Source organism: Aotus nancymaae, unplaced genomic scaffold, assembly GCF_030222135.1.
Source record: "Aotus nancymaae isolate 86718 unplaced genomic scaffold, 86718_ANA_hifiasm-v0.15.2.pri h1tg000161l, whole genome shotgun sequence".
In the NCBI taxonomy this organism is placed as follows: domain Eukaryota; kingdom Metazoa; phylum Chordata; class Mammalia; order Primates; family Aotidae; genus Aotus; species Aotus nancymaae.
The window spans coordinates 219,170-234,591 of NW_026988576.1; the positions used below are offsets into that span (position 1 = coordinate 219,170).

A 15,422-nucleotide genomic window follows, 5' to 3' on the forward strand; every position below is an offset into this window, starting at 1 on the left:
AGAGTTTTATAACTGGTCACTTGGTTCGCAAAGTAGTTAAAAATGCTTTGGGGATTGTTCTACCATAGACATAATATCATCACCATCATCAGCACGAATAACAGGTTATCTAATGGACAGTGGTAAGAGAAAGAATCTTGGTAATGGAGAATCACTAGCAGCTGAATTAGAATTCCAAACTTGAGACACGCACACACACACATCCACATACATAGTAATGCAGAGAAAAATCTAAAATTTACTTCACAATTTGTATGCTCTTTGGGTTCTTTGAAAATTGATGGCTTTAAAAAATAGCCAATAGTCATTATGACATAAAATAGTGTGAGTGGACATCTGGCTTGATTTCATTATGAAATAATATATTCAGTGATGCAGACTCACAAAATTTAGTTCTCATTTATGGCTTCCTATGCTGACTGTATTATTCCATTATCATTGTTTCAATAAGAAACCACATTATTAGAAGGAGTTCACTATTACACCATTCTAGAAGCACCCTTCTTTGAAATACATTAATTAAATTATTTTCTCACATATTTTAATGATGCAGATTCAGGAGGAAATGAATGGCTTCGGAACACAGTAAACACATTTTTGCTAAAGTGTTGTCTTTGAGCATTAAGTTATATGTAGCTTTCTCTTGGGAGGAGAAATTCTTTCCATTTTTGGTCATGAGTCTTTTCATCCATTCTTTTCTACTTTTTAACCCAGCACTACACATTTATGCATAAGTTGCTTCAGGCATTGCATAACCCATATTCTAAGAATGTTGATGGAAAGCCAAAGGAGGAAAAACTCAAAAGTGCCCTCTATTCCCACACCAATTCTACCTTTATCAGTCTTCTCTCCTTATTAGGGGATGTTAATTCAGAAAACACATGTCAGCAAGAGTGCTCAATCAGAGATAATAACAGACCCAGAAGTGACTGCTGTCTTTGTACAATCAGAATATTTATTCATTTATCAAACCTTCAATATGACCCTATTGGACTATGAGTCATTTATAAAAGTTATGTACTGACGGTCAGAAGCCTGCTTTCTGTCTCTTATAATTTTAACAGAAAAGTAGTCTCATGCGGCTCTCAAGTTTAGCAGTTCTTTGAATTCTACTCCAGGCAAAGTTGAGATAGGCTCATCTCTATCATGAGCTGGTCTAGGTCAGAGGACCACAGGACTGGTAACAGTCATCTGAAGTAAAGCATCTAAATAATGGGAGTAAAGGTCTGGGTTAGTGATACAGTACTCAGGCCTTCGTCTTTCAGCTGATCTGCACATCCCAACATCCAGTGATGGGACATCACTGATAATTTGTGGCCTGGGTATCCCTATAGTAGATTAACACGGGGAGGGGGCATTATATCATGGGTGTATGAATCACTTGTCCTTCAACCCACTACACGATTGAGCACAAGGCAATAGTTACCTATATCTAAGAATTAGGCAGGTATGAAATCACAAGACTCTCAGAGTCCAGACAGACTCAATCCTTAGTAATTTGAAATTTTCTACATCATTTTCCTTCTGTTTTCCAGTTATATGTTATATTATGGTCTCCTAAAGACCCTTGGCATTAATCTTTCTGTAATTTGTTTCTATGCTGTGTCTTGGAGGCATTTGGTGGTGACCATTCAATTGAAAAATATTGCTTTGCTATTTTAAAGAAACAGTCTTCATCACAGATTTCATTTCACCTCCCTTGAAATGGTCCCTATCAGAGCCATTTCCTAGTCAGCTGCCTAAAACAACAGAAAGTCCCTTCTTTGTTCTGAAAATGTGCATATATATATATATATATATATATTTTTTTTTTTTTTTTCTACACACACGGCTGTTAGGGTATGTCTGCAGACTCAGACATCAACAAGTCCAACAAGCTCAGGACCCTTTAGTCCTCTGATGAGAACAGCCTTTTAACAACTGCAAATTTTTCATATGCTAGAGAAAGGCAAGAATGAACTTCCATGTCTGAAAAGCTGTGTTTGTTAAAATAATCATCTTTATTTTATTTCTTTCAAATTAGTAACTTGTGATTTAGTGTTTTAAACCACTGAATAAAAAGTCCCTGTTCACAGAATTTGGTCAGATTTTACAAACATAACAGCATCATGGCAAATGATGTCTCTCCTTTCTCTACACATTAAAGCATCAGAGGACCCATTTGTAAGTGGCTAGCTAGGGTGGGCGGGGCCTGAAGCCGGTTGCTAGGCTGCCTGAGCAGTGTTTCACCCAGAGGCTGACAGCAGGAGCATTGGTTGCTTAGCAACCAGGTCCTCAGCTATAGCATTTTTCTTAATGAAGGTTTTTCACAATTCTCTGTGTGATTACCTCTACTGAATATCTAGACACATTACCTTTGAATTATCAACTTATTCCTCTTGATTAAGTGCAATTTTGCATCAAAATGATTTTGTACAACTTTGTTCCAAGCCTTTTCCTATTTCCCTTTCTATTAGAACCATTGGCTGACTTGGTGGTGCTTCCAAATACTATTTCTCCAGGTGTGATTTTATACTTGAGAGTAACTCCATAAACATGCTATGGTTTTAAAGGCATTTCAGGTCATCTCCAGGAACACTGCATGTGACTTAAGGGCTGAATTCATAGTTCCATGTTCCATTTAGGAATCAAAGTCATAACCACAAATATGTCCTTCTAGAGGCTGTCCCCTCGGAATGAACTGGTAATTTTCTTATCTTTCATAGTTTGCAAAAAGAGAGGAGAGAGGAGATAAGAACTTGCTATGGTTGATTTCTCATAGGCTTTTCTTCATGGCAACTCTGATATAACCTGGATAGCATATTCAAAAAACCTTTCATGGAAGTTTGAATAGTCATTTGTCAAAAGTGAATAAGACTGACACCATTTCATCTATAATGCATTGACTAGACAATTAAGACTTTTACAGCATCATAAAGATGCCTCAACACCATAAGGCTTTCCCCAAATTAGTGTGTTTAATTGCACTTTAACATATAATTATTAAAGTTCAATTTGAAGGTTTTCAAAAGTAACCCTCAGCTCCTTGATAGATATATTTATCTTAATAGTTTTATAAGTATTTACAGACATGTTAAATTTCCTTTAGAACTTAGTATTATAATATTTACAAGGCATTATATCCTTTTATTCCTGATTCTGGAATTCTTATCTTCTCTCTCTTTTATAAAGATTCACACTAGAAGAAGGTATATAAAACTGCCCTTCCTTTTTTAAACTACCATAAACACACACACGAAACAAAACCAAAAATAAAAACAAAGGCATTTTTTAATCTGATTATTTTGATCTAAATTGCCCTCTTATGTAATAACTGCTCTGCTGCTTTTAGCAAATTTGTAGGCCACCTCTAAATTCTCAGGAGCCTTAAGGTTTTATGGAAACAACATTGTCTTACGGGAACTTACGGGAATCCTTCTGAAAATATAGGGATTCCTTAAAAAATCATAAGCATGCATTTGGAGTTGAGGGATCTTTTTCACATTTTATTGTACTATGGTTTGTTCTGAATAAAATGTATTTTCCATTACAAAATTCTAATCCTACACATAGACCTTATACAGGCTTGCAAGTACATGAATAAATACTCATAAAAGTGAGAAATTCTATAGTGATTACATTTTATCTGAAAGCCATTTGAGGACTTGTAAGAATCAAAGACATGTAATAAACATGGTTGCCAACCTTCGTTTTGTTTCAAAACCACCCACAGAGCTATTAAAAAATATAGGTGTCATTACCCCACTGGCTAGAAGCTCTGATTTGATTATTCTGGGTTTGGACCTTTTAACCTGTATTATTTTATTTTATTTTATCTTATGCTTTTGGGGGATAGGGTCTTGCTCTGTCATCCAGGTTGGGATACAGTGTTGTGATCACAGCTCACTGCACCTTTGACCTCCTGGGCTCAAGTGATCCTTCCGTCTCAGCCTCCTGAGTAGCTGCGACCACAAGCTCATACCATTACTCTTGGCTAATTTTTAAAAATTTTCTTTTCTTTTTTCTGAATTGAGATGGAGTCTCACACTGTTGCCAGTGCTGAAGGGCAATGGAACAATCTTGGCTCATTGCAACCTCTGCCTCCCAGGTTCATGTGATTCTCCTGCCTCAGCCTCCTGAGTAGCTGGGATTACAGGCGCACACCACCACACCCAGCTAATTTTTTTTTTTTTCGGTATTTTTAGTAGAGATGGGGTTTCATTATATGGTCCAGACTGGTCTCGAACTTCAGACCTCATGATCCGCCAGTCTTGGCCTCCCAAAGTGCTAGGATTACAGGTGTGAGCCACCACATCTGGCCAATTTTTCAAAATTTTTTGTAGAGATGGGGTCTTGCTACATTGCCTAGGCTGGTTTTAAACTCCCGGGCTCAAGCAATCCTTCCTCTCAGCCTCCCAAAGTGCTGGAATTACCAGCATGAGCCACTGTGCCTGGCCTGCACCTGTATTTTTAAATAGCTTCCTGAGTCAGACTGTAGAAGCCCATCATGCAAGAGCTTCCCCAGGTTCCACTGATGGTGAGGCTGGGACATGTGCATGCTCGAATGGGTTATGGCGTCGCCTTGCTGATACCGTACCTGGGTGGTGGCCGTTGAGGTAGTGCTGCTTCTCGATCCCCACATTTGTTGAAACTGTACTCTGATTTCTGCAAATGTTTCAATGATAACAGCAATAAACACATTCTGAAAAAAATCACAAACATTTACCAAACTCTAAGAATGACAAAGCAGAGGGCAACCGAAACCAAAGATCTGCAGAACCATCATAGAACATAGACCTTCTTAGTACAATGCTTTTCAGTACCTTCACAAGCCATGCGAGGAAGAAAATGAGAGTTATGAAATAGAAGTAGGAACGCCAGCGGGGAAAGCTGTCAATTGCTCTGTACATGAGGAACACCCAGCCTTCCTGCGAGGCAGCCTCATAGACGGTGAATATACTGGTTCCTGTCATGAGAGAGGAGGACAGACTGAGTCACAATTGACTTTTGAAATAAGAAAGCATTTTCCAGAAAAACAATCAATATTTATCCATACTCATTTTCTCAATGACAAAAGCTCTTCAAAAAGGGATTACAATCCCATGTAACATTTTACTGTTCTCATTCTTAAAATTTTAATAAAGTTGTTTCTGACTTCAAGCTGGGGTAATTTCAGTATCTCTAGCAACAGAATAATTTGATATTATACCTTTAGCTGTTAAATGCAACTAATAATGTGGAAAAGGAAATAAACAGTCAATCCAAGTATGTATAGGTATAATTTGAAAAAAGATGTATACCATTTAAGCTTGCTACTTGGAGACTAACACATTCAATCAACTGAAAAGCACCTGCTATAATTTTAACCAAAATGAAATAGATGAGAGAATTGGGTTTCATTTGAAATAACTTTCTCATAAAGAGTAAAGTATCTCGGGCTCCAAAATTAATATGATAGAGCTTGTCTTTGGATTCCATGGTGTTTACTGAACACCAAAATGTAAGGCAGTGAATCACCAAATAGGACTTTGTGTTTTCCAGGAGAATTATCTCATAGAAAATACTTCTAGTAATGGGAAGAAAGGAAAGTTACAAATATGTGGACAGATTTTTTAACATTGGTTAAGAGAATCTAAAATGTCATGCAGGGAGAAGAGATGTTTAATCCTAACAATACTACGAGACATTTTACAGATGGAGAAACTAAAGCACATAAAGATGAAGTGACTTGTCTAAGGACACAAAGATAATATGAAGGGAACTGGAATTCGCTCAGTCCTTCTGGTACAAGGCCCCACACATCCAACTGTCATGATATCTTGTCTCTTAATAGCCTTTGTATGGTTAGTTTCTCTATCTGTAAAATGGGAAATAATACAGACTTTATAGTGTTGTGAGGATTCAATGATTTAATTCCTGTAAATCATAGGCTAGGTTCTTAAGATATTTCAGGTATCATTATGATTATAAAATTGAAAATAATTGCTCAATACGCTCTTGTGAGAAAACAGGAAAGCCATATAGCATGGAAATTATTTATAAAATAAATATGACATATGTTGTTATTCATAAAACTGGTAAACATTTGTACGTCAATACATTCTACTACTATAAATGAGTTTTATTATTACAGAATATAAAACCAATCTCCACTCATATATGTTCTAATTCATAGAATTTTAAACTAGAATTTGCATATGACCGAACGTCCAAACTAAGAAGAGGGTTGCTGAAGTTGGGGCAGCCTCACTGTTTCTTTGAGCCTGTGCATGGGAAAGAAGAATCAGAGCATCAGCGAACACCAAGGCATGCAAAACAGAAGGCAAGTCCAGCCACAGACTTAGCGACGAGAGAAAAAAAGAGGCTGGAAAAGAAAAGCTGAAAGAAGCAAAGCATATTCCTATTGCCTGTTATACATTAATGTGTGCTAATATACTTTATATAGAATATAACTTTATAAATGTCCTGCCTCTCATTTTAAAAATCATATTTTTTACATTGGTACTGTACCTCCTTGTCACAATAGCTGGGATTTGTAAAGCATGTTGAGTTTCTAGGTACTTTAACACACATGCTAAGGTAATTTCTGTCTTATTAGCTGGGCAGGCGGGGAAGTGGGGATGAGTGCAGATATTATCAATACCATCTTACAGATAAAAAAGTGAAGGTCACTGGTTAATGAAGGTACCCAAGGCGGAAAGTGATAGAAAATTAAACCATATCATCAGGTCTTAAATCTTTTTTCTTTACCATGCTATTTATATTTTCTCTTGCTTGAGACTGGGGCTTTAAAAAGAAATTATTAATGGGTACAAACAGAATTAGATAGAAGGAATAAGTTCTAATGTTTCATGGCAGGGAAGGGTGATTATAGTTGACAACAATGTACTGTATATTTCAGAATAGCTAGCAGAGAGGCCTTGAAATGTTCCCAACACATAGAAATAATAAATGCTTGAGGTGAGGGATATCCTAAATACCTCGATTTGATAATTATACATTTTATGCATATGACAAAATATCATAGGTACCCCATAAATATGCACAAATGTTATGTATCAATAAAAATGTTAAAAAGAGATTATTTTCTCTCATTATTCTTAAATACACTTAATGTTTTTCTGAGAGACTATGATGGCTAAGTTTATTGTTTGATCATCTTTAAACATAAAACCAATTAACTATAAAATAATTCCTTTTGTTTCCACATTATTTCGTTAAAAGTTGACTTTTAAGAAAATGTTCAGAGAAGAACAACGTATATATAAAATGTCAGCAGCAAACAGAGGTAACTTTTTATTAATGATTCCTAGGTACTAATACTGGTCAATATCTTTGCTTATGTGCAGTGAATATGAAACATTTTTAACGTAAAACAATTTATAATTTATATCCCATATTTTCCTCTAGGTTTTTGAATGAAAACAAAAAACTGGCTATACAAATCCATTATTATCTACCATTAAAGTTTAATAGCTGCACTAACTGAGCATTTTCAGGTAAAATATGGAGCTTGTTACTGTAAAATTAAATTTGAGAGGAACATTGAAAATTATCCTCCCTCTCCTTGTCCAGATCTTTCTTAATTACATCTATAAGCAAGATGTTATTTGGAGTTAAGTAAAAAGAAGCACATTTAACAAGTAGTCTTGAAGCTTCTAGTCCATTTTTTTTCCTACCTGGACAGAGGAAAAAAGGAAAGAAATAGAAACCCACAGTACAGCTCAAAGAAAAGGGTTTGTTGATACAAAGAGATGAAACATTTGTGAAAATATAACCAAAGCACTCCCCAGGAAGATGCTGGCTATGGGAAGAAATGTTTCCCATATGTGAACCGCACTGCATAGAAAGGCTGTGAAGAAGTCACAGTTGCACAGGCAAAGGCAATGGACTGAGATGGTCCTTCCTCATCACTTTTATACTCCCGGCTTTGCCAAATATAGCAAAAGAAATCTTTTCAAAAACGATTTTCCAATAGTTGGCCAATATTTAAACCGGCAACAATCAAATTTATGATGCTCTCATTTTCTTTGGGAAGTAGAGGACCCTGAGAAAGAAATGGTAGCTATGGAAACCTGTTTTGTAAGTCCCGCTCTCGCTGCTGGTCCTGCCCTGCTTGCCTCGAGCTCTCTTGACAGAGTCCTGGGCTGCCCAGCTCACCTCCCCTCTGCCTTCAGCCACACTAGGTGATGGCCCTCCGGACTCCCAGAGAGCCTCCTGTTCACCTTGTGCCACGTCACTAGTCACGCGGGATTCTCTACCTCGTTTGTTTTCCTCACTAGGTGTGAGCCATCCAAAGTTAAAACTGTATCTTTCATTTCTGTACCAGGCGCTGAGGAGCACTCAGAGATTGTTGATAAATTAAACAATGATTACGTAGCCTGTAGACATACGAAAGGGTTTCACAAATATTTGCTTTTCAGTGAATTCTTCCTCAATGTGAGTACTGCACAGATAGCTTGAAAATTATTTTATAGTGAATCGACTTTATGTTTTGCTGATTTTCAAAATTCAGTTGAAACACATGCACGCTCATATATAAACGTAAAAACCCGTCCTATACACACAGAAAAGTCTTCCTCTATTGTTTGATCCAACATGGGAAATTTCTAGAAAGTACATTGATACATATAAAATATTTTTTCTAGATGTGCTGCGGAATATTTTTAGTCCATTTTAATTATAGAATTAAAGTTTCTGGCTAAAAGACCATATTTTTGTTAAAAGAAAAATGATGCTACAACAGCAGCTGGGAATATAACACATTATCTTTTTAGAGAACTATAAGATCTGTTCCAAAAATATCTCTGGGAGCTCCTGGAATAGCACTACTTTCTCCGACCCCAAACTCAAGGCACAAATTAAAGCTGTGTAAGAAATGCAATCACAACAACGATACTCAGCTCATCAATTTTCCTGATTTCATTCATTCTTTCTGACCTTTTCCACTGGCAGTTTACATGTATTAAATAAGAAGACCACAAGTCTATATTTAGAAGATAAATGCTAACCTTGAAACTTTCTACACACTGCCTGCATTGAGAATGAGTAGAGGATATTTTTTATAGCTCTGAATAAACCTATGTTCCCACCTGTTTTAATTACCTTCAGGATTTTATTTACTGCTTTGCCCTCTTCTGGTGACTCTTTTTCCCATGAAAAAAAGCGGCGAGACTTTTGTGTTTTGGGAGTATTCCTGTTTGTCTCTTCTGGTCTCATGTTACATAACCACATTGTTGTTCCTCTCTCAAGTGAGAGGGTCACACATTTGTGGTGATAACTAGCAACACACTATAAACCTGGGGTCCCACCAGTAAACCTCTCTCCAAACACAAAATATCTGTAATACTATTCTAATGATGGTAATACCTCATCTACTGTGATGGAACTTGGGAAGTTAGAGTTGGTGATGTAGGCTTGAGATAAGTGGAATAAGAATGAGTCAGTACCGAACGACTTGGTCTGAATAATCACCTTCACCTCCACACTCAGAATTTTTAAAAGAACAAAGAGGATTTATTTTAGGACCATCCATTTCTTTCTCTCTCCCAGGGTTTGGATCCTCAGCAATGTTCTTGAACTTTAACCCCTCCAGGGATACGGAACACCCCATCTTCTGCGGCAGCTCCATCCCATTCACTGGACGCTGCCAGGCCTCAGTCTCTTTGAGAATCCCTCTTGGCCTCACAAGGCGCTGCAACTATAGGAGTCTGCAGAATTAGTCCCTGCAGCCTCTGAGTGAATCATCCTTTTTTTTTTACCCAGCTCATCCTGCTATAGACGCTTGCTTTCTTATCTGGTCCTTTAACTCTTCCAACCTGATGTACTGTTGATGAAATCGGCCCGATTATCTGGCTTCATTTCCTGTCTGGGAATAGAATTTCATCTGTGGTGAACAAAATGACAGTTTTCTTGTTACTCAAGATCATCAGTTTCCCTCAGACTCTTCTAAATCACTCTTTCTGATCCTCCAGCTGACTCTGATTCGACGTAACTCTTTTCAGAGAGAAGCTGATTGACTTTGTCCTTGGTACCTTTCAGTTTGAGCATCCTCCTCAGTTGGAAGGGAAAAGAAACTTACATGTTACTCAACCACTACACCTGGATGACTATGCTGTATCGGTGTCTTGAAGAACTGTAACTGTTAGGCAGTAGATTCACCTGTGGCAGTGTATAATAATCCTAATTCTAAACTCCAAATACATGCTTATTTGCTCAACTACAGTTGCAATAACTACATATTCAATCCTGAAATGTGGTCAAATAAGAGCTTGATATTTGCACATGTGCATGATTAGGAGTACAACTTGCTCAAGATGGGGTAGGTTGTGCTGTATTGTTTTTTATCCATTTTGTTATGTTTGCATATATACAACTTGTACTAATCTCCAACTAATTTTTTTTTTTGGACGGAGTCTTACTCTGTCGCCCAGGCTGGAGGGCAGTGGCATGATCTCAGCTCACTGCAACCTCTGCCTCGGGGGTTCAAGTGATTCTCCTGCTTTAGCTTCCCCAAGTAGCTGAGACTACAAGTGCACGCCACCACGCCTGGCTAATTTTTGTATTTTTAGTAGAGACAGTGTTTCGCCGTGTTGGCCAGGCTGATCTTGAACTCCTAACCTCAGGCGATCCACCTACCTCAACCTCCCAAATTGCTAGAACTGCTCCATAGGGCAATATTCTTATTAAACTACAGAACTAATGAAAAAAGGGAGCTCTGAATAGTTTAAGAGAGAATTTGCTGAAGCTACCCAAAATATAACTTTGGTACTAGTGACACCTGCAGATGGATGATACTTTCATGGGAAGACCTGTCCTGTGCATTGCAGGATGTGTAGCGACATCCCTGACCTCTACCCACTAAACTCCAACAGCCCCTCCGACCCCCAACCAAAACTCCAACAGCCCCTCCAACCCCCAACCAAAATCCCAACAGCCCCTCCAACCCCCAACCAAAATTCCGACAGCCCCTGCAACCCCCAACCAAGATTCCGACAGCCCCTCCAACCCCCAACCAAAATCCCGACAGCCCCTCCAACCCCCAACCAAAACTCCAACAGCCCCTCCAACCCCCAACCAAAATCCCAACAGCCCCTCCAACCCCCAACCAAAATCCCAACAGCCCCTCCAACCCCCAACCAAGATTCCAGCAGCCCCTCCAACCCCCAACCACGATTCCAACAGCCCCTCCAACCCCCAACCAAAATTCCAACGGCCCCTGCAACCCCCAACCAAAATCCCAACAGCCCCTCCAACCCCCAACCAAAATCCCAACAGCCCCTCCAACCCCCAACCACGATTCCAAAATCCCCTCCAACCCCCAACCATAACTCCAACAGCCCCTCCAACCCCTAACCAAACATGCTTATAGACATTGACCAGTGGCCCCATTGACAAAATTGCCCAATTGAGAAACACTTTTCTAACTTGGCAGCCTTTCTGAGTCTTTAACTTTTTCCCTGCAGTGCCTAGTGCAGGGTCTAGCATATAATTTATATTAAGTATTTTTGAAACAAATTGAATCTCTTCACTTGAGATCAAAGGAGAGACTTAAAAATGACATTTTATTCTTCCTTAAAGATTTTTGAAGGCTAAAACCTATATCCTAAGACATCACTTATTTGTGTAAAGTATTTGCCACACAGTAGACAGCTCAATAGCACCATTACATAAATTTTTAAAATCATTTTGCTGTTTAACAACTATGCATTGGAAGGAAAAGCTTATTTCTTTTAAAATTCCTGCTATGTACTAGATGACTGTATTCATGCATATCTTAGAGTTTGGGGAAAGGAGGCTATCTCTGCTTGCAGAATGAGCCATTACAAAAGTACATTAATTAAAATTGAAAAAGAAAATTCACATATTTTGAATAAAATAAATAGTGCAAAATTTTCCCAAACAAAATTAAATGACTACCTTCTGCATTGTTCCAAGAAAAACCACACACATAGTGTTTTTGGTAAGCTTTCAGGTCTTTCTTCTGAATCAAGATGAGACATTCAGTATATTCATAGAAAAACACAGAAGAAAACAGACTAATTCTTAGTCCATGTTCATAGACGCTGGTTCTGTCTGGACCATGAGACAGATAATACAAACTTGCAAACCAGTTGAGTAGATGTAGCCTCTACAATAAAACATAAGCAGCAGCCACCAGATTTAGAACAAAGTGTCTGCCTCTTCTTGCAGCTTGAGTCACTTGTGGAAGACAAAATCTACATTGAAATTCTTTTTGTGTTTTTGGTGAACTCTCAGTTTCTCTCACCCTCTAATAATCTCTTCACTCAGATTTACCATCTTTTATGAAGCTTTTAGCCACATATTTAAAAAATATTTTAGCCAATGGTCAGTAGTGAGATTGACTGTAACTTATTATAATGTTTTTTCTTCATGAAATTTCACCACACCATCTCAGCTCTTTTTTCTTCAGATGGACTGATAACTCAAATCCTGTGAGCTAGTTCTGTGGTAAGAGTAAAATGTACCCCAACAGTAATTATCGTAAAGTCAATGTATTTGTCCTGAGAGAGTTAAAAAAAAAAAAAAAAAAACACAGCAGCGAGGGATGTGTACTCTTAAGGTGGACATCTGGACTCAACATAATGGACCTTTGTCACTACGGCTGGATGATCCACATACATGAAATAAGATCATGTGGATCAGCAGACCAGCAATAGCAACAAAGGTGCATCCTGAATTGGAGAGATTTATTAAACGGTAAGCCAGCTAGAATTAAATTACTTGGGATGATGTCATCATCCTAGTGAAAAAAACCTGTAAACCATGTTTTCTCTCTCCCACCTTCCTTCCTTCCTTCCTCCCTCCCTCCATCTCTTTCTTTCTTTCTCTTTCTTTCTTTCTTTCTTTTTTCTCTTTTCTTTTCTTTCTCTTTCTTTTCTTTCTTTCCTTCCTTCTTTCTTTTTCTTTCTTCTTTCTCTCTCTTTCTCTTCTCTTTCTTTCTCTCTTTCTCTCCCTTTCTTTCTCTCCTTCCCTTCCTTCTCTTTCTCTCTCTCTTTCTTTCCCTCCCTCCCTCTTCCCTCCCTCCCTCCCTCCCTCCCTCCCTTCCTTCCTTCCTTCCTTCCTTTCCTCCTTCCTTCCTACTTTTTTTTTGCAGTCTCATTCTGTCATCCAGGCTGGAGTGCAGTGGTGCAATCTTGGCTCACTGCAGCCTCAGGTTCCCGGGCTCAAGCAATTCTCATGTCTCAGCCCCCTGAGTAGCCACCATGCTCAGCCTCACAAAAATAAACTCAAGTATTTTCCCTGACAGACTGTGCTGTAACCATGCACCTATAATAATAATAATCTTCAACACAACTTGTCCACACACCAAACTCAGGTGCTCCACACACTCAGCCTGAGACTTGCCACATAACTGTCAAGGTAATACAACAGAAGAAAGCAAAAAGCACATTTTTTATTTGCTATTCTAGAACATGGAACAAACACAAAGGACTTTTTTTTATTCTAAATGCTTAAAACTATGTATAAACTTTATGCTTTTGAGCTACTTTAATTTTGATTTTGGTTTGTTTTTTGCACTTAAGCACTCTTTTGGCACTCCTTGCCACATTGGTAAAATCACTTTGTTACCTTAAACCCAGTGTCCATAGCACTACAATTCTGCAATAAGATGAAAAGTCATATAGAAAAAAGGCATACGCATATGTTAACATATATTTTCTGAGTTAATTTTTTATAGTTGAAATACGTTTCTTCAAACTTAGAAAATTTATAAAGTTCCAAGTTCTGAACAGAAGATACTTCAAGAAAAGGAGAGGTGAAGGCTTTCACTGTAGTATTCACAAATGGAAAAGACGTGTTTACAAGCCAGATGCTGACATTGGCAGGAAAGTGTAGGCACTACAGCAGAACACTTCCCAGGATGCTCAGTCCACATCCCAACTAAAGCACTCCCCACCTACTTCCCTGGGCTGTTTCCAGGTAGGCTGAGATTAAGGGTAGCAAAGAAGTCATGTCAGATACCCCTCTGCCTGTGAGTCAGCCTTCTGCCTTTGAGGAGTAGCAATATCAGGTCAAAAGAGCTTCTTGGAAATTTATTTTCCATTAGTTGTCTTAAGAAGAAAAGAATAGCTGGGTGCAGTGCCTCACACCTGTAATCCCAGCACTTTGGGAGGCCGAGGTGGGCAGATCACGAGGTCAGGAGTTTGAGACCAGCCTGGCCAACATGGTGAAACGCTGTCTCTATGAAAAACACAAAAATTTGCTGGTTGTGGTGGTGCACACCTGTAATTCCAGCTACTCAGGAGGCTGAGGCAGGAGAATTGCTTGAACCTGGGAGGCAGAGGATGCAGTGAGCCGAGATCATGACACCACTCCAGCCTGGGTGACAGATTGAGACTCTGTCTCAAAAACAAACAAACAAAAACAAACAAACAAAAAAAAAAAAAAGAAGAAAAGAAAGAGAAGAAAAGAAGAAAACTCTAGCACTTTGCGGCAATTTCCTGTTGGTTACAGTTCCTAACATTCCAACCGTCCATTACTTCTTACCTAAGTAAGCTGTATGAGTCAGTACACCCTGGACCTCAACTTCCCATGGATGCACTAGGACTGGTCACCACTAAGGCACTAAAGAAACATTAATTAGAAGCTTTTCAATTGTCTTAAAGAGCAAGCAAAACATGTCACACCAGAAATATGTTTTCTCTGAGGGTCTTTTTAGCTTTGTCAACCATTTTTGAAAGATTTATTGGAAAGAAATCTTTCCCAAGGAAATCAAAGCAAAAAGCCTAGAACTTTGCATAACGTTAAAATGATACTAGTTATGACATAAAAAATTCATAATAGTCCAAATATTAGAACCAAGTATTTGGCAAAAGTACTAAGATATTTTTCCTCTTATTTTGGGATATACACATAGTTCATATCTGCATCATTGTACACATGCAATAAAAATTAATATGCAAAAATTAATGATAAGGTAGGCCTGGTCAGTCGATCTCAGAATAACTACAAGAGCAAGAATTTATTTATTTATTTATTTATTTACTTTTAATAGAAAGGTTGAATGAACTAGTAAATAATCATAGGATAAAAAGATCAAAAAAAGATCAATCAAGATTGGAAATAAATAATTGACATTTGTTCATAGAGGCCTATTAAAATCCAATTTAAAAAATCCAATTTAGATCTAGGTGAGAGAGAAGAAACACACCTGAGAGATAGTGACCAAATGTAATCTTAAATAAATAGGAGAGAAGAAATACAAATAACCCATGGAATTAACTAAAGTTTTTACTTGTATTATGATAAATACCAAATTTTTATAATTTAATCTAAATTTCACCAATTTAAAAATTTATAATACAATCCTAAAAGCAAAGATGTGTTCTAATATCATTCATAATAATATTACAATTTAATGGTTAAAAGTGAATCAGAAATGTTAACTGATGAAAATTTGAAGCTATACATGGGGAAAA

General features: G+C 37.8%; 1 protein-coding gene across 1 annotated transcript in view; it reads right to left on the reverse strand.

Moving 5' to 3' along the window:
* Positions 1-15,422, reverse strand: part of NALCN (sodium leak channel, non-selective) — a gene marked incomplete at its 3' end in the record, with an annotated part of 335,842 nt that overhangs the window by 219,163 nt on the left and 101,257 nt on the right. Inside the window, exons 8-9 of the mRNA XM_064371774.1 lie at positions 4,803-4,945; positions 4,577-4,681 (exon numbers count right to left, since the gene is read on the reverse strand). Coding sequence (XP_064227844.1) covers positions 4,577-4,681; positions 4,803-4,945 — 248 coding nt within the window. The remainder of the gene's footprint in view (positions 1-4,576; positions 4,682-4,802; positions 4,946-15,422) is intronic.